General features: G+C 41.1%; 1 protein-coding gene across 1 annotated transcript; it reads right to left on the bottom strand.

Moving 5' to 3' along the window:
- Window positions 1-15,137: 15,137 nt before the first annotated feature.
- LOC104677241 (olfactory receptor 1E2) lies at window positions 15,138-16,085 on the bottom strand. The gene has a single exon (XM_010382222.2). The coding sequence runs from the start codon at window positions 16,083-16,085 to the stop codon at window positions 15,138-15,140; it is 948 nt and encodes a 315-aa protein (XP_010380524.1).
- Between the last annotated feature and the right edge of the window lie 3,376 nt (window positions 16,086-19,461).

Below are 19,461 nucleotides of genomic sequence, written 5' to 3'. Positions count from 1 at the left end.
AAGTTAGTATTGATATGTACGGATTTGGTTCTGTCATCATAATGTTGGCTGATTAATTTGCAGACTTGTTTGTGTGATTGCTTTATAGTAGTGTTACTGGTCTGTGTATTTCAGTTTGTTTTTGTAGTGGCTGGTAATGATTTTTCCTTTCCATATTTAGTGCTTTCTTCAGGAGCTCTTGCAAGGCAGGCCTGGTGGTGATGAATTCCCTTAGCATTTGCTTGTCTGAAAATGATCTTAATTTTCCTTTGCTTATGAAGCTTAGTTTGCCCAGATACGAAATTCTGGGTTGGAATTTCTTTTAAGAATGTTGAATATTGGCTCCCAATCTTTTCTTGTTTGTAGGATTTCTGCTGAGAGGTCTGCTGTCAGTCTGATGGGCTTCCCTTTGTAGGTGAACTGACCTTTCTCTCCAGCTGTCTTCAACATTTTTTCTTTTATTTCCACCTTGGAGAATCTGATGATTCTGTGTCCTGGGAATGGTCTTCTTGTGACGTATCTTACTGGGGTTCTCTGCATTTCCTGAATTTTAATGTTGGCCTCTCTAGCTAAGTTGGGGAAGTTCTCGTGCATAATATCCTGAAATATGTTTTCCAAGTTGGTTCCATTCTCCTTGTCTCCTTCAGGGATACCCATGGTCACAGATTTGGTCTCTTTACATAATCTCATGTTTCTCAGGGGTTTTGCTTGTTCCTTTTCATTCTTTTTTCTCTATTCTTGTCTGGTTGTCTTATTTCAGAAAGTCAGTCTTGAAGCTCTGAGATTCTTTTGTCTGCTAGGTCTATTCTGATATTAATACTTGTGATTCCACTATGAAATTCTTGTAGTGTGTTTTTCAGCTCTATCAGGTTGGTTACATTCTTTTCTATACTGGCTATTTTGTCTTTCGGCTCCTGCATTGTTTTATCATGATTCTTAGCTTCTTTGGATTGGATTTCAATGTAATCCTGTAGCTCAGTGATCTTTATTCCTATCTACATTCTGAATTCTATTTCTGTCATTTCAGCCTGGTTCAGAACCCTTGCTGGAGAGATGGTGTGGTCTTTTAGAGGAAAGAAGACGCTCTGGCTTTTTGAGTTGTCAGGGTTCTTGCACTTGTTCTTTCTCATCTTTGTGGGCTTATCCATGTTCAGTCTTTGAGGTTGCTGACCTTTGGGTGGGCTTTTTTTTTTTTTTTCCTTTATTCTTATTTGATGACCTTGAGGGTTGGATTGTGGGATAAGGTGGATTCAGCCAACTGGCTTTGTTTCTGGAAGATTTTAGGGGGCCAGGGCTCACTCCTAACTCCTGAACTGCATGCTCTAACTCTGGAGGACTTGTAATGAGCCTGACTTTGTTCTCTGGGTATTGAGGTTAGGAATCTACTGCACGGGGTGGACCAAGGTGTTCCCAGATCTCTGGTCACTACACTTCAATGGATGGTGTGATCTAAAGCATTTTTTAGTGCGGTGACAGCAGGATCCATCTTCTTTCTCACGTGCCAGCAGCAGCGGTAGTGACAGCATGGTGAGGTGCATGCTTGTTAGCTATGACAGGGTGTTAGTGGATGCTGGGGTGCCTGCCCCCCCATGGGGGTTCACCACAGGGGCAGAGGCAATGCAGCTGAGGGGTGGGGAGGGAGCCCTGCTGGCAACTGTGTGTGTGGTCGTGCTGGTGTTGGTATTGGCCTCAGGGTGGGGTACTGCCAGGTGCAGGTCTCTGTGCCCCACAAGTAGAAGTGGTTGCTCAGGGCAGGGGAGGATCTACTGTCTCTGCACCTAGTTTCACTCCCATGGCAGTGCTAGCGCAAGGGCACGGTGCCAGCAAGGGCAGAGGTGGCTGGTTCTGTGCCTGATAAGGTTCTGTCTGCAATGGCAGATGGCAAGGGGAAGGGGGATGGACTGCACTCCCGCCACAGCATTGGCAGTGTGAGGTGCACACACACTAGTGTGCTGACAGGCAAAGAAAGCAAAACCCACCTGCACAGACACACACCAGCAAAGCAATATGTAGAGCTGCCATGAGCCCGAGGGAAGCTACATTGTGGAGAGGGAACATGCAGGCTGATGTGTGGCTGTGCAGGCTGCCCCACTGGTCAGGCAGAGTCCTCCAGTGCAGAAGTTATGATATAGGTCCCCAGGTCACTGGAGCCTGCCCTGCAAGCAGGCATGGCCAGACTGGGGCCCCAGGAGAGGCCAGCAGACCAAAGGGTGCTCAGGTTGTACCTGCCCCATCTAATGGGCAAGACCACCCTACCCTGCAGAGTTCAGGATCAACAGTTCTCCTAGGGTGAAAGTCCCCCATGAGAGCAAGTCGAGCCTTGGGGGATGGCCATCCCCGGCCATACTCTACTACAGACACTCCCGCACCAAACTCTCTAGGCTTCACATCAGCTGGCTTGCTGCCCCTACTACTTCTCCAAGCAGCTCTCCCTGCCAGCTTAAGTTCCATGGTGGTCACAGGGTCTCCTCCTGCTGGGGTTCCAGAGGCCCATGTCAAGAGCAAGTTGCTCCTTGCTGGTACCACTCACCTGTTCCCCTGGAGCCACTGGGGGCCAAGAATGAGTCCAGGTACACAGTAGCCCCTTACAGGGTTCCCAGCTTTCTTCCCCTTCAGCCTAGCTTCTGTGTCTTCCCTCCATCCACTCTGGAGATCTGTTAGGAGTACTCCAGTCATCTCCATCCCTCCGTGGCAGCTGTTCTACCTGGTTGTGTCTACTTGGCAATCTTTGGTGAATTTTTTATCTGAATTTTGACATCTTTGCCTTCTTTTCCATTGGATTATTTGTTCATTAACAAGTGTTAGGAAATGTTAATATATTACTGATATCAGCCTTTTGTCACGTCACTTGCATTTTCTCCAACTTGCCATTTGTCTTTCAATTTGATGTTTTTTGCCAAATAAATGTACTGCATTTTTATGTAATCAAATCTGTTTGTCTTTTCTCATAATGCTTCTTGATTTTCTGTTTCACTTTGAATGCATATGATTTTTTCTCTCCATGTCAGGCAAGATAAACTAGGTTATATTGCATTAAAACAGCTTCTAAAGTCTCAGGAGTTTACAATAGTCTGAAGATAAAGGGAAATAACCCCAAGTGTTTTTCCCACTCTCATACACCACTCAACAACACTTCTGACACCAGATGTGTGGGGACATATCCTCACACAGCAGGCAAGCAATTCTGCCGATTCCCCGGTGCTTCAGTGATACCTTCTTTATGGCTCTAGCAGCTCCAGGAATCACATGCAGACGTTTCAAAGACCAGCGAAGAAGAGGTATGCTTCCTCTCATGTTTTACTTTTTATTGGTTGTGAAAAGTTGATTTGACATACAAATTAGGTCATCCTTGTCATACCCGGCTAAATCGGGGTCAAGGGACTTGGGGTGGGAAAGCTCTAGGATGGCAGGCCAGGTCTCACTAACGCAGGTCTCTGTAACAACTGTCTCAGCACTAACAGAGTGGTCACGTTAAATATTAAGCTGATAAAGCCAGTGCTCTTATACAAAGGCTGAAATGTAACAGAAGCCTCCAAAGAGTTTTTCCCAGGCCTTTCCTGGGACTTGAAGCATGACAAGATAACGAAGAAATTCTTAACAGGACCTGTTTAGGAATAAACGAGGTTTATTGGGAGTCCAAAGAACCCCCCCAGACCTCCACAAACAAGTTTATTGGGGGTCTGAAGGAACTCCCCAAACCGCCATGATTTAGCAGGAAACAAGATAAGGGTAATCACCCCAGCACCTGGACCCATTTAGATTAAGTACATTTACTGAGACTCCAGAGGAAGGTCTTCAGGACTCAGATCTCAGTTGTAGATTAGAAGAAATTAATCACGTATGTCTTTAGATGAATGGACACTTACATGTAGACAGCTTAGACGATATAGAGCTCTGTAAAACTTTGTAATTTTGAGTTGGTCTGGTGATAATTTCCAGGCCTTCTCCCTGTAACTGGCCACAGAAATAAAAACTCTCTTCTTTCCCAGCTCATCTACATCTCATTGTTGGGCCACGAGAATAAGCAGCCTGACTCTCACTTGTCCAGGAACAGGAAGGGCACACAGCACCTTGTCCAAGAATTAAATTTTCCACAAGCCCAGCTGCTTGAAACTGCCCATTGTAACCTGAAACCGGTTTTATCTAATAGCTACTGAAACAACCTGCTGTGACTCTAAGGTTAGTTTTACCTACTGCTATTACCCACCAATCAGAGCTTGCTAGCTCCCAAAAACTTACTAGCGCCAATGAACTGTCTTCCAAAACAATATATAACATCTCTCCTTTGTAAAAAACCTCCACTCTTCTCTTCACTCTTCGGGCATACTAGAGACCACCTACTCTTTATTTTTGCCCCAAATTGCAATTTTTAGTTTTCAAATAAAATGTTAAATTTAGATATTCATCTCTACATTTTTATTTTGACTTCAACATACTCAGAAGCCCAACAGAAGATTTCCTCCTTGTGTCACTGGCCATGCTCACACCAATCTTGGCAATCTGGAATTGGTATCACCACCACTATATTGTTGCTACTATTATTTTGAATGAATTGGTATCGATTAGATCCATTAAGTATAATAAAAATAAAAACATTTTTATTTTACCTTCATTTATTCTTTCTCAAATACTCTTTCTTTCCTTATGTAAATCCAAGTTTCTGAACTATACCATTTTCCTGCTCTCTGAAGAACATCTTTTAACATTTCTTGCAAGGCGAGTCTACTGGCAACAAATTACTTCAATTTTTGTTTGTCTGAGAAAGTCTGTTGTCTGTTTCTCTTTCTCTTTCAAATTATAGGAGACAGAATTTTAGCTTGGTTTTTTTTTCAATACTTGAAATATTTTATTCCACTCTTATCTTCCTTGCATGGTTCTTGTAAGAAAACTAATGTTGTTCTTATCATTTTTCCTTTATAAGTAAGTTGAGTTCCCCATCCCAGGATTCGTTCAAGATTCTCCCTTGGTATTCCATTTTCTGCAAGTTGAATATATTATTCTTATATGTAGATTATTTGCTGTTTATCTTATTTGGTGTTCTCTGAGCTTCCAAGATGTTTGGTTTGGTGTCTGTCATCAATTTTAGAAAATTCTCAGTTATTATTACTTCAACTATTTCTTCTATTGACCTTTCTCTCTTTCTTCTCCTTTTGGTATTGCCACACACATTACACCTTTTGTAATTGCCCCCAAGGTTCTCAAATATTCTGTTCCAGTTTTTTAATTCCATTTTCTCTTTGCCTTTCAGTTTGGGAAGTTTCTATTTTCATATCTTCAAGGTTATAGTTTCTTTGTCCCATCTACTGATGAGTCCATCTAAGGCATTCTTTATTTCTGTTAGTGTTTTCTATTTCTAACATTTTATTTTGGTTATCTCTTACAGTTTTTATCTCTCTTTGTACAGTACTCATCTATTCCTCCATGTTGTCCACTTTTTCCCATTAGAGCCCTTAGCTTATTAATCATAGTCATTTTAAATTCCAAGTCTAATAATTCTCAAAATCTCTGCCATATCTGAGACTGATCATGGTGCTTGTTTTGTCTCTTCAGACTACGTATTTTCTCTTTTAGAATGCCTTATAATTTTTTGTTAAGTGCTGAACATGATGCGTGGGGTAAAAAGGACCAAGGTAAACAGCCCTTCAGTGTGAGATATTGTGCTTATCTGGTTAGGAGTCAGACTGTGTTTACTGTTTGCTGTAGCTGGAGCCATCAGAAGTTAAATTTCCTCAGATGTCTTTGTATTTATTTCCCCTGTTATCTTTGAGTTTTCCTAGAGATTTCTTCTTGAATAGGGTCTGGACATTGATGTCCTTTCCGTTGTAATCCCCTGTCACTCAGTTGGCATTGTAACTGTGACATCAAAAGGCCATTCCACCATTCTATCAATCCAGCTGCTTCAAGATGATAGGAAACATGGTAAGACCAGTGAATCCCATTAGCACAAGTCCAATGCCACACTTCTTCAGCTGAAAAGTGAGTGCCTTGGTCAGAAGCAATGCTATGTGGAATACCATGATGGTAGACAAAGCATTCTGTGAGTCCAAGAATGGCAGTCTTGGCAAAAGCATTGTGTGCAAGATAGTCAAACCCATATCTGAAATAAGTGTCTATTCTGGTGAGGACAAACTGCTGCCCTTTCCATAATGGAAGAGGTCCAATATAATTAACTTGCCACCAACTAGCTGGCTGATCACCCCAAGGAATGGTTCCATATCAAGGGTTCAGTGTTGGTCTCTGCTGGTGGCAAACTAGGCACTCAGCAGTGGCCGTAGCCAGGTCAGCCTTGGTGAGTGAAGTCCATGTTGCCGAGCCCATGTTTAACCTCCATCCCTGCCACCATGGCCACTTTGTTCATGGGCCCATTGGGAGATGACAGGGGTGGCTGGGGAAAAAGGCTGAGTAATGTCCACAGAATGAGTCATCCTATTCACTTGATTATTAAAATCCTCCTCTGCTGAGGTCACCATTGGGTAAGCACTCACATGAGATATAAATATCTTTACAGCTTTTGACCACTCAGAGAGGTCCATCCACATACCTCTTCCCCAAATTTCTTTGTCACCAATTTTCCAATCATGTTTCTTCCAAGTCCCTGACCATCCAGTCAAACCATTAGCTACAGCCCATGAATCAGTATATAATTGCACATCTGGCCATTTCTCCTTCTAAGCAAAATGCACAACAAGATGTACTGCTCAAAGTTCTGCCCACTGGGAAGATTTCCCTTCACCACTGTTCTTCAGGGATGTCCCAGAAAGGAGCTACAGTGCTGCAGTTGTCCACTTTTGGGTGGTGCCTGCATATTGCACAGAACCATCTGTAAACCAGGCCCTTGTCTTCTCTTCCTCTGTCAACTGATCACAGAAAATTCCCCATGAGGCTATTGGTGCAGTCTTGGGCAGAGAAGGCAGATGGCAGGAGTGGGGACTGTAGGCATTTGAGCCACTTCCTCATGTAACTTACTTGTGCCTTCAGGACCTGCTTGAGCCCTATCACGTATATACCACTTCCATTTGATGATGGAATGTTGCTCTGCATGCCCCATGTTATGGCTGGATGGGTCAGAAAGCACCCAGTTCATGATAAGCAGCTCAGGTCACATGGTGACGTGATGATCCATAGTCAAACGTTTAGTTTCTATCAAAGCCCAGTAACAGGCCAAGGGCTATTTTTCAAAAGGAGAGTAGTTATCTGTAGAAGATAGCAGGGCATTGCTCCAAAATCCTAGAGGCCTCCACTGTGATTCACCTACAGGCGCCTGCCGAAGGCTCCAAACAGTATCCCTATCTGCCACTGACACCTCATTGGATCTGCTGGGTCATATGGCCCAAGTGGCAGAGCAGCCTGGACAGCAGCCTGGACCTGTTGCAGAGCCTTCTCCTGTTGTGGACCACACTTAAAACTGGCAGCCTTTCAGGTCACTCAATAAATGGGTCAGAGTAACACACCCAAATGAGAAATGTGTTGCCTCCAAAATCCAAATAGGCCCACTAGACATTGTGCCTCTTTCTTGGTTGTAGGAGGGACAAAATGCAGCAACTTATCCTTCACCTTAGAAATAATATCTCGACAGGCCCCACACCACTGGACCCCTAGAAATTTTACAGAGGTAGAAGGTCCCTGAATGTTAATCAGATTTATTTCCCAACAACTCACTCACCAACAAGTCCAGTGTGTTTGCAACTTCTTGCTCACTGGATCCAATCAAATCAGCATAATGTCATCAATGTAATGGACCATTGTGATACCTTGTGGAAGGGAAAAGTAATCGAGATCTCTCCAAACAAGATTATGATGCAAAGCTGGAGGGTTGACATACCCCTGAGGTAGGACAGTAAAGGTATATTGCTGACCTTGCCAAGTGAAGACAAATTGCTTCTGGTGGGCTTTATGGACAGGAATGGGAAAAAAAGCATTTGCCAAATCAATGACTACATACCAGGTATGTTAATTTGCTCAAGCAATGAAACCATATCTGGTACAACAGCTGCAACTGGAGTCCCCACTTGGTTAAGCTTATGATAATCTACTGTCATTCTCCAAGATCCATCTGTCTTCTGCAAGGCCAAATAGGAGAGCTGAATGGGGAAGCGGTGGGAATCACCATTCCTGCATTCTTCAAATCCTTGATCATTGCACTAATCTCCGCAATCCCTTCAGGGATGTGATATTGTTTTGTATTTACTACTTTTCTAGGTAGAGGCAGCTCTAATGGCTTCCATTTGGCCTTTCCCACCATAATAGCCCTCACCCTATCAGTCAAGGAGCCAATGTGAGGATCCTGACAACTGCTACGTATGTCTATGCCAATTATGCATTCTGGCACTGGGGAAATGACCACAGGATGAGGACGGGGACCCACTGTAAGTTGGACCTGAGCTAAAACTCCGTTAATTACCTGACCTCCATAAGCCCCTACTTTAACTGGAGCACCACAATGACGTTTTGGGTCCCTGGAATCAATGTCAGCTCAGAACCAGGGTCTAATAGTCCCTGAAAGATCTGATTATTCCCCTCTCCCCAGTGCACAGTTACCCTGGTAAAAGGATAGAGGTCTCCTTGGGGAAGAATGGGAGAAAGATTAACAGCATAAGTTGTCAGTAGTCTAGTGGAGTCCTTCCTCAAGGGGACCCCACCTCCCCTTCATTCAAAGGGTTCTGGGTCTGTAAACTGGCTCAAGTCTGGATATTGGTTGAGGGGCCATGATTCTCTGTTTTTATATATCAAATTAGTATTTTGTCCACTGGACCTGGAAGTTTTTTGCTTATATAAATCAAGTAAGAATGCAGTAGGCTTCCTGTCAATTTCACTTCTAGGAACACCATGATTAATTAGCGAAAGCCAGAGCTCTACCTAAGTCAGACTATTCTGATTTCTGCTTTGCCTCTGCTGTCCATTATGGTGGCCATTATGGTGGCTACAGCCACCTTGTCTTTGATGGTTGAGTGCTGCCACTTGGCCCCTGCCACCTCAGGACCCAATTATTCCCATTGCATTTAAATTTTATAGTTGAGTGACTGCAGTTCCCACTGTAAGATCTGACATACAGAGAGGAGCAATCACAGAGCTCTTCACGGATGCAGGTGCTGCCCTCACAAATCTATTTCACAAAGTATTGATAAAGGGTGTCTCTTCTGGACCCTCCCAGCTGGGATGAGTGGGTCTAAAATGACTAATCCACTCCAGCATCCCAATCTCCCTAAGCCTTTGGATTCCTTCCTCTACATTAAACCAAGGGAGATCAGGCATTTGCAGCTCACTCACAGTGGGCTATCTTCTAATCCATATTTCAGCTAACCAAGCAAATAAGCTAGTAGAACCTTTTTAACTCCCCAAGCTACAATAAATGCAGAATTCCTGCTTAGGGGGCCCAAAGCAATAAATTCAGCCAGATAACAACTTTATGCAACTTTCACCATTATCCTATATGTTTAATATCCATTCCCATGCCTGTTCTTTAGATTTCTGCTCATTTAAATTAGAAAACTCAAGCAGTTCTTTTAGAGTATAGCACACTTCTTCACGGGTCACATTCTGAACCTCACATCTGGGAGCCTACTAGGACTTTAGTCTAGTTATAGGTCTAGAAGCAAACAGGGGTGTTGAGAGTGGGTCCTGAGGGGAATAAACATTGCCTGGCAACTGCCTCGGAGAAGACCATTGCTGTTGCCTTGGGCAGTGCAGGGTTATTGTCCTCAATCTCCACACATGCAGCCAGCAAACATACGAAAAAAAAACTCAACATCACCGATCATTACAGAAACACAAATCAAAACCACAATAAGATACTATCCTATGTCAGTCACAATGGTGATTATTAAAAAGTCAAGAAACAATGATGCTGGCGAAGCTGCAGAGAAATAGGAACACTTTTACACTGTTGGTGGGAATGTAAATTAGTTCAATCATTGTGGAAGACAGTGTGGCAATTCCTCAAAGACCTAGAACCAGAAATACCATTTGTCTCAGCAATCCCACTACTGGGTATATACCCAAAAGAATATAAATCATTCTGTTATAAAGGTGTAGGCACACATATGTCCACTGCAACACTATTCACAATAGCAAAGACAAGGAATCAACCCAAATGCCCATCAATGACAGACTGGATTAAAAAAATATGATACATATACACCACGGAATACTATGCAGCCATAAAAAGGAATGAGATTTTTTTTTTTTTCAAGACAGAGTCTCACTCTGTCACCCAGGCTGCAGTACAATAGCACGATCTCAGCTCACTGCAACCTCCACCTCCTGGGTTCAAGTGATTCTCCCACCTCAGCCTCCCCAGTAGCTGGGATTACAGGCACCCGCCATCATGCCTGGCTAATTTTTGTAGTTTTGTAGAGATGGGGGTTTCACCATGTTGCCCAGGCTGGTCTCGAACTCCTGACCTCAGGTGATCTGCCCACTTTGGCCTCCCAAAGTGCTGGGATTACAGGCGTGAGCCACTGGTGATCATGTCCTTTGCAGGGACATGGATGGGGCCAGAAGCTATTATCCTCAGCAAACTAATGCAGGAATAGAAAACCAAACGCCAAATGTTCTCACTTATAAGTGAGAGCTGAACAATGTGAACACATAGATACAGAGAGGGATATAACTGGAGCCTGTTGGGGTCGGGGGCAGTAGGAGGGAGAGCATCAGGAAAAATAGCTTAATGTATGCTGGGCTTAATACCTAGGTGATGGGTTGATAGGTGCAGCAAATCACCATGGTACACATCAACCTATGTAACAAACCTGTACATCCTGCACATTTGCCCTGGAACTTAAAATAAAAATAGAAACACGACATTCCAAAACCTATAGAATACAGCAAAAGCAGTATTAAGAGGGAAATTTATAGTTAACAAACTCCTACATCAAAAAAAAGAAAGATTTCAAATAAGCAAACTAGCAATACACCTCGAGGAACTAGAAAAGTGAGAACAAATCAAACCCAAAAGTAGTACAAGGAAAGAAATAATAATAAAGATCAAAGCAGAAATAAATAAAATTGAGACTAAAAATGCAAAATATTAATAAAATGAAAAGTTGACTTTTAGGAAAAGTTTAACAAAATTGGCAAACCATTAGCTAAACTAATTAAGAAGAGAGAAAACCCAAATAAATAAAATCAGAAATGAAAAAGGAGACATTATAAGTGATACCACAGAAATACAAAGGATCATTAGAAAATATTATGAACAACCATACACCAACAAATTAGAAAACCTAGAGGAAATAGATAAATTCCTGAAAACAAACAGCCTATAAAGATTGAACCAAGAAGAGGCCGGGTGCGGTGGCTCACGCCTGCAATCCCAGCACTGTGGGGGGCCCAGGTGGGCAGATCACGAGGTCAGCAGATCGAGACCATCCTGGCTAACACCGTGAAACCCCATCTCTACTAAAAATACAAAAAATTAGCTGGACATGGTGGCGGGCGCCTGTAGTCCCAGCTACTCGGGCTGGGAGGCTGAAGCAGGAGAATGGCAGGAACCCAGGAGGCAGAGGTTGCAGTGAGCTGAGATCCCACCACCGCACTCCAGCCTGGACAATAGAGTGAGACTCCATCTTAAAAAAATAAAAATAAATAAAAAATAGACAAAAAATAATAAAAAAAGATTGAACCCAGAAGAAAAAAACAAACCTGAACAGACCAATAATGAGTAATAAGATTGAATCTGTAAGTAAACGTCTTCCAACAACAACAAAAAAGTCCAGGATCAAATGGTTTCACTGCTGAATTGTTCAAAACTTTAGAGAAAAAAAAAAACCCAATACCATTTCTTTTCAAGCTGTTTCAAAAAACTGAAGAGGAAGAAACTCTTCCAAAAACATTCTACAAGGATAGCATTACCCTGATGCCAAAACAAGACAACAAAACAAAAATAGAAAACTACACGCCAATATCCCTGATGAACATAGATGCAAAAATTCTTCACAAAATACGAGCAAACAAAATCCAACAGCACGTCAAAAAGATTATGCACTACGATCAAGTGGATTTATCTCAAGCATGCAAAGATGGCTCAACATATGGAAATCAACATTTGAGATACATCACATTAACAGAATGAAGGACAAAACCCATATGATCATCTCAATAGACACAGAAAAAGCATTTGCTAAAATTCAAGACCACTTTATGAAAAAAATTCTCAATAAATTAGGTATAGAAGAAAAATGTATCTAAACACAATAAAGACCAAATGTGGCAAATCCACAGCTAACATCATGTTGAATGGAGAAAAGCTGAAAGCTTTTTCTCTAAGAACTAGAATAAGAAAAGGATATATACTCTTGCCAATCTTATTAAATATGCTAATTGGAATCCTATCAAGAGCAATTAGACAAGAGAAAAAATAGACAACATCCAAGCCAAAAAGAAGGAAGTCAAATTGTCCTTTGCAGATGACATAATCCTATCTATAGAAAAACCTAAGAATCCCACCAAAATGTCTTAGATTTAAATTAAATTAAGTGAATTCAGTAAAGTTGCAGAATACAAAATCAACATACAAAAATCAGTAGCATTCCTATATACCAAAAACAAAGTAGCCGAAAACAAATCAAGACAGCAATCCCACTACCTAGGAAAAAAATTTAACCAGTGAGGTGAAAGGTCTCTATAAAGAAAATTATATGAAAGAAAATGAAGAGGATGCAAAAAAAAAAAAAAAAAAAAAGGAAAAACATTCTATGTTCATGGATTGGAAGAAATAATATTGTTAATAATACCATACTACCCAAAGCAATCTGCCAATTCCATGTAATTCTTATCAAATAGAAATGATATTCTTTCATGAAATAGAAAAAAAAATCCTAAAATTTATGTGGAACCACAAACCACCCCAAACAGCCAAACCAATCCTGAGCAAAAAGAACAAAACTCACTGCATCACACTACCTGACTTCAAACTACACTACACAACTATAGTAACCAAAACAGCATGGTACAGCTATAATAACAGACAGATAGACCAATGGAACACAATAGAGAATCCAGAAATAAATCCATGTATTTACAGCCAACTGATTTTCGACAAAAGCACCAAGAACATACACTGCGAAAGTCAGTCTCTTCAATAAATGGTTCTGTGAAAACTGAATATCTACATGCAGAAGAATAAAACTAGGCCCCTATCTCTCACCATATACAAATATTAACTCAAAATTGATTAAAGACTTAAATGTAAGACCCAACACTATGCAACTACTAGAAGACAATATAGGGAAAATGTTTCAGCACCTTACTCTTGGCAAAGATTTTATAGATAAGACCTCAAAAGCACAGCCAACAAAAGAAAAAACAGACAAATTGGATTATGTCAAACTAAAAAGCTTCTGCACAGCAAAGAAAACCATCAACAGAATGAACAGAAAACCTGCAGAATGGGAGAAAAATCTTTGCAAGCTATTCATTTGGTAAGGTTTTAATATCTAAAGTGTACAAGGAATTCAACTCAACAGCAAAAAATAATAATAATAATCTAAGTAAAAAATGGGCAAAGGATCTGAATAAACATTTCTCAAAAAAAAAAAAGACATACAAATGGCCAACAAGTGCATGAAAAAATGCCCAACGTCACTAATTATCAGGGAAATTCAAATCAAATCCAAAATGAGACCTCATCTCACACCAATTAATGTGAGTCTTATCAAGAAGACTAAAAATAACAAATGTTGGCAAAGATGTGGAGAAGGGTAATTCTTATATACTGTTAGTGGTGGGAATGTAAATTAGTACAGCCATTGTGGAACACGGTATGGAAGTTCTCAAAAAAAGCTAAAAATAGAACTACCAAAAGATCCAGCAATCCCACTACTGGGTGTGTATGCAAAAGAAAGAAAATAGGTATGTCCAAAAGACATCTTCACTCCTAGGCACTATTTATGTCAGCCAACATATGGAATCAACCTAAGTAGCCATCAACAGATAATGAAAATATGGTGTATATATATACAATGGAATACTAGTCAGTCATTAAAAAGTATAAAATCTTATCATTCATGGCAACATGGATGAGCCTGAAGGATATTTGTTAAATAAGTCAGGCACAGAAAAATAAATACCACATATTCTCACTCACGTGTGGAAGCTTAAAAAGTTGGCAGTATAGAAGTATACAGTAGAATATTGGCCGCTAGAGGCTGAGAAGGGGAAGAAGTGGGGTTATAGAGGTTAATTAACGGATTAAAAATTACAGGATAGGAGGAATAAGTTCTAGTGTTCTATAGCACTGTAGGACGACTCTGGTAAACAATTTTTTGCATTTTTCCAATAACTAGAAGAGAGAATGTTGAATGTTCTCAATACTAAGAAATGATAAATTTTGATAGAAGTGCTAATTTTCCTGATGTGATCATTGTACGTTGGATACATGTATCAAAATATCACACTGTACCCAATAAATATGTACAGTTATGTGTTGATGTTTAAAACAATTTTAAAATAACTAATATAAATGAATGAGTGAACAAATGAGTGGGGTTCTTAAGCAGACTTTGGTTCCCTTCCCCATGCTTGAGAAGTCCTTTTAGGGCCTCAGGTATGACTTAGTTCTCAGATATAGATAAACTAAACTATGGTATCTAAGCAAATAGAAAGTTCATTTTAGGTTTGGGTCAGGTAAAAAGACATGCAGACATAAAAATTAAGAAGAAAACAAGGTTAGAAGACAGGCTGATGTGAACACTTGCTCAGGAAAATGAGTAAAAATATTTTTTTTCAAAATTTGAAGTTTTGTTTAGCAAAGAAGGGGACTGAGATGTTTAGGTTTTATTATTGACATGAGAGGACAGACTATCATTTAATGCAGACCTGCAGGGTTTTTTTAAATACACATGATAAATTGGTGGTTTAACAATGAAGACAGAATTTTCAATTTAAAGATTTTAAATTTTAATTTAAAGATTTTCAATCTTTAAAGATTTTCTTCACCTGGGATTAACATAAAGGAAAATCTTCCTAGCAGGTTACTGAGAACACCTTCTTAGTCCAACTACATATCCCCCCACATTTGTTTTACTTACTCAGAAATTATGTAATATTACATTTAAACAAAAAGTTCCATGTGGAGAAAAAAAGAGATCTGCAATAATACTGAAATATTAATGTCCATGTATCTATTGAATAAAATCATATAAGACTCCCAAGTATCACCATCATAGAAGGAAGGGATTTTGCCTTTTACAAATGACCCTTTCCAGGGCTCCCTTCATGTCTCTGTTCCTCAGGCTGTAGATGAAGGGGTTCAGCATGGGGGTCACCACAGTGTACATCATAGCCATGACAGTCTCCTTTAGAGTAGAACTATTAGCTGATGGGCATAAGTAGAGACCAATAACGGTCCCATAGAACAGTGACACCACAGAGAGGTGGGAGCCACAAGTAGAGAAGGCCTTGCAGATACCCTTAGACGAAGGGACCTTGAGGATGGAGGAGACAATCCGTGCATAGGACCCAAGGATGAGTAGGAATGGGATGACAAGAATCAGCCCTCCCATGATAAATATCACCAATTCATTAACTCGAGTGTCAGAACAGGCCAGCTTCAGCAGAGCAGACATATCACAGAAAAAGTGGGGGATCACATTGTCTGCACAAAAACACAACCTGGCCATGAGTAAAGTGTGTAACGTGGCATGGAAGGTGGTCAGTACCCAGGACAGCGCCACCAGGGAGAGACAGAGCATGGGGTTCATGATGGCGGTGTAGTGCAGGGGGAAGCAGATGGCCACATAGCGGTCATAGGCCATGGCCACAAGGAGGAAGCTTTCTAGATCTGAAAAATACAAGAAGAAGTACATTTGGGTCAGGCAGTCTGCATAGGGGATGGATGATGGGTCGTGGTTCTGCATGTTCTGCAGCAATTTGGGCATTGTGACCGAGGAAAAGCAGAGGTCAGAGAAGGACAAGTTGCTGAGAAACAAATACATAGGCGTGTGGAGATGGGAGTCCAGTTGAGTGAGGACAATGATGAGGAAGTTCCCCAGGAGGGTGGTAAGATACATGGCCAAGAACAGGGCATAGAACAGGTTTTGCTGCTCTGGCTGGATGGGCAGGCCCAGGAGCAGGAACTCTGAGATGCTGGTTTGATTTCGTCCCATCATGCTCTGTCTCCAGTATCTTTAAGAGAATATAATAGGATCCCTTAAAACCATCAATAAAAATAAATATATTCCTATGATACATTGTCAATAGGTGTTCTTCAGTCATTGATTTCACCATCATTTTCCCTAACAACAATCTATATATTCAGAGATTTCTATAATTATCTCTATAATCAGAAATGTGCCACATCACAAAATCCACACTACTTTTCACACGATCTCACTTTTGATAACATGTAACAAGATTGACTCCTGCTTTCTTTCTAAAACACTCTTATTAGCTTCCGTGCAATCACACTGGTTTCCTGACACATACTGGCCATTCCTTAACAACTGTTAATGGTTTATTCTCTAACAGTATCTTACACATTGGTGTTTTCTGGGAATTTTTCCTAAATTCTGTTCTAATTCTACAGATCAAGCCCTGAAAGAGTTCACCTGTCCCTGTGACACTGATAACCATCTAAACTTCATGAGTAAACCTTTCATCATTAGTACTGTATTACCAGTTGCTTCCTGATTATCTCCCCATAGATCGTGACCATACGCAGCTTAACAGATCCCACGTGAAACTCATCTCACCCTGCCACTCTCCCAATCCGCTCCTCCAGTCGCTCACATAGCAGTAAAAGGAATCCACGCTCAAGTCAGAAACCTGGGAGTTTTCTTTCATTCATTTATTTCTCTCAAGATCAACATCTAATCCTAGCAAGTCATATAGATTCTGTACTTCATTCTATTTCTAATTCAACTGCTGCTTATCCCAACTGCCACAATCTGCAACAGGCTGATGTCTTTTCTTGTCTGGAGTATTGGAATAGTCTCTTACTTCATCTCCCTGCTGCTATGCTCACTAGCCTTCAATCCATTCACACTGTGGCATTCTAAGATAAAAATCTGATCATCATTCTCCTGCTCAGAGTCCTTATGGATTCTCATCATTCTTAAGATACAGGCAAAATTCCTTTCAAGGACACAAACGATATTTCACTGTCTAACCCATGCCTACCTTCGCAGCCTCATCTGGTCCCACAGTGACTCTTGCATCAGCATTCTCCAGCAATTCTGGACTTAGAAGTCATAATTTCTTGCCTCCAGACGTTCACACTTGCTGTTCCTTCTGTGTAACATCTTCTCTCTGCCTTTTACTTGGCATACCCCTGCTTCTCCTTCAGGTTTATTACATGTCACTGACTCAGCTCAATCTTCCTTGTCTGCCCAGACCAGGTAAGACCTGCTTCTATGTTTCCACAGCATCCTGTACTCATCCAGCAGCATTCAATGACCTTGATTGCTTGTTTATAGCTGAGTTTCCTACCAAATTGTAAACTCCATACAGGTAAGGCCATAACTGCCTTTGTGACTGCAGCAAGGCCAGCACCTGGGATGGTGACTGGATATGGCCAATGTTTCATTAGTATTTGTTGGCTGTCCTTCAGGCTGAGACATACATTCCTCCAACTTTATTTTTTATTTTTTATTTTTTATTTTATTTTATTTGAAACAGAGTTTTGCTCTTGCTGCCCAGGCTGGAGCGCAATGGCACAATCTCAGCTCACTGCAACCTCCACCTCCCAGGTTCAAGCAATTTTCCTGTCTCAGCCTCCTGAGTAGCTGGGATCACAGGCATGCGCCACCATCCCAGCTAATTTTTGTACTTTTAGTAGAGCCTGGGTTTCTCTACGTTGGTCAGGCTGGTCTCGGACTCCCGACCTCAGGTGATCCACCTGCCTCGGCCTCCCAAAGTGCTGGGATTACAGGCGTGAGCCACCGCACCTGGCCCCTCCAACTTTAAAGCAGTCAAATCCCATTGTAGTTAGAATAACTACTCCTATTAAACACTCCCAGAATTAAGAATTCACTAGCCTTAACCATTTAGTGCTAGTTTTGACACTGTATTACAAAATTCTGAGATAAACATCAGACCTATGGAAAATGTTAGACCATCCAACCACCCTACTCTTTATTTTAAAAAGACAGCCCATTATGCATGTTGACACTGTTATTTTGGTTTTGGTGTTGATGTCTACATGGTTCAGTTACACTGACATGAAAAAATGTATCTGAAAGTTTGTATAGTTTGGGGAGAAAGGGAACCAAGATATCCACCCTTGAGACCTCGCTGTACTTCCTCTCCAGATATCCACACCTCTAAACGCCTCTGAGCTAAGAAAGCTGAAGGGTATTAGGGTATACGAGAAGTTCCTTTCCTAGAGGGATGTAGCTGAGTCTAACTGCTGGGATTTTCACCCTGCTGCTGCTGTGTAATCTAGCCACATTAACAGTTTTTCACATTTGGACATACTGCGCTAGTACTGGAGGAAAATGGCATCAAGCGAAGTTTCACATGCCTGTTTTCTCAGAAGTCTGCCTCCTTGGGAAATGAGTGGGACCAATCTCTGGTGTCAAGGGTCTTATTAGAAATTCCAAACCAGAGAGACATCACTTGTGAATGCTGCCACTGATCGGGAATATACATTTCAGCTGCTCCCTCAATAATGCCTCTCATCTTCTTCACCTGGTAAATCTATACTTCTCAGTCTGGACTGAAAATAAGAATCACAAAGGTCACTGCTTCTAAAACTTTAATTGACATACAAACCACCTGGTGGTCCTGTTAAATGCTGATTTTGATTCAATAGGTCTGGTGTAGGGCCTAATAGTCTACATTTCGAAAGTTAAAATTTTACATTTGGTGATGCCAATTCTGCTGTTCTGTAGACCACACTGAGTAGTAAGGACATATAATACATTTTTAAAATACAGATTATGGCACCATCCCCCAATAAATGTAATTAGAATCTCTGGAGGGGGCCTTAAGTAAGCTCCTTAAGTAATTCAAATATATGGCCGAGGGCTTGAAATCTCTGTATTAAATGCCTATCTCATATGTCATTATGTTGAAATCTACAACCATGAGAGAGGACATTGCATAGTATTAATGGACACTGTCATTAATAAAAATATATTAAGTTGTGAACATTAAATCAAAATATTTCTGGAATGTAGAAAACTCTTGAAAGGCAGAGAGGTGGAGAAAAGGAAAGTTATGTCTGAAAAACTATCCCATAGAACATCATACAACTGGGGAAATCAAGACCCTCAGGCTGTAGGGATACTAAGGTACCAGCTTATTCACCCTCCTGCCCAACTTACTGTGTCTGAGGTTAACTCCAGGGCCCTGATCCAAAATCCTCCTCCCCTTTATTGGTTGCAACAGCCTTTGTAGTCATCACCTATGTCTGTACCCACCCTTCTGACATCTCCTTTTCTACCCACCCCTGGCCCTAGGGGACTGTACATCCCAGAGGAGCCTAGATCCTGGAGGACCTCATTAAAAACAAAGTAATTACACAGGACCTCTAGAACAAATCAT

The sequence above is a fragment of the Rhinopithecus roxellana genome, chromosome 19 (genome assembly GCF_007565055.1).
Source record: "Rhinopithecus roxellana isolate Shanxi Qingling chromosome 19, ASM756505v1, whole genome shotgun sequence".
NCBI classification, from domain to species: domain Eukaryota; kingdom Metazoa; phylum Chordata; class Mammalia; order Primates; family Cercopithecidae; genus Rhinopithecus; species Rhinopithecus roxellana.
The sequence above is the reverse complement of the archived record's forward strand: the minus strand, read 5'-3'. Positions and strand labels throughout refer to the sequence as shown.

Coding starts and splice junctions, on each gene's coding strand:
- LOC104677241 (XM_010382222.2), bottom strand. CDS start 16,085: ATGATGGGACGAAATCAAACCAGCATCTCAGAGTTCCTGCTCCTGGGC.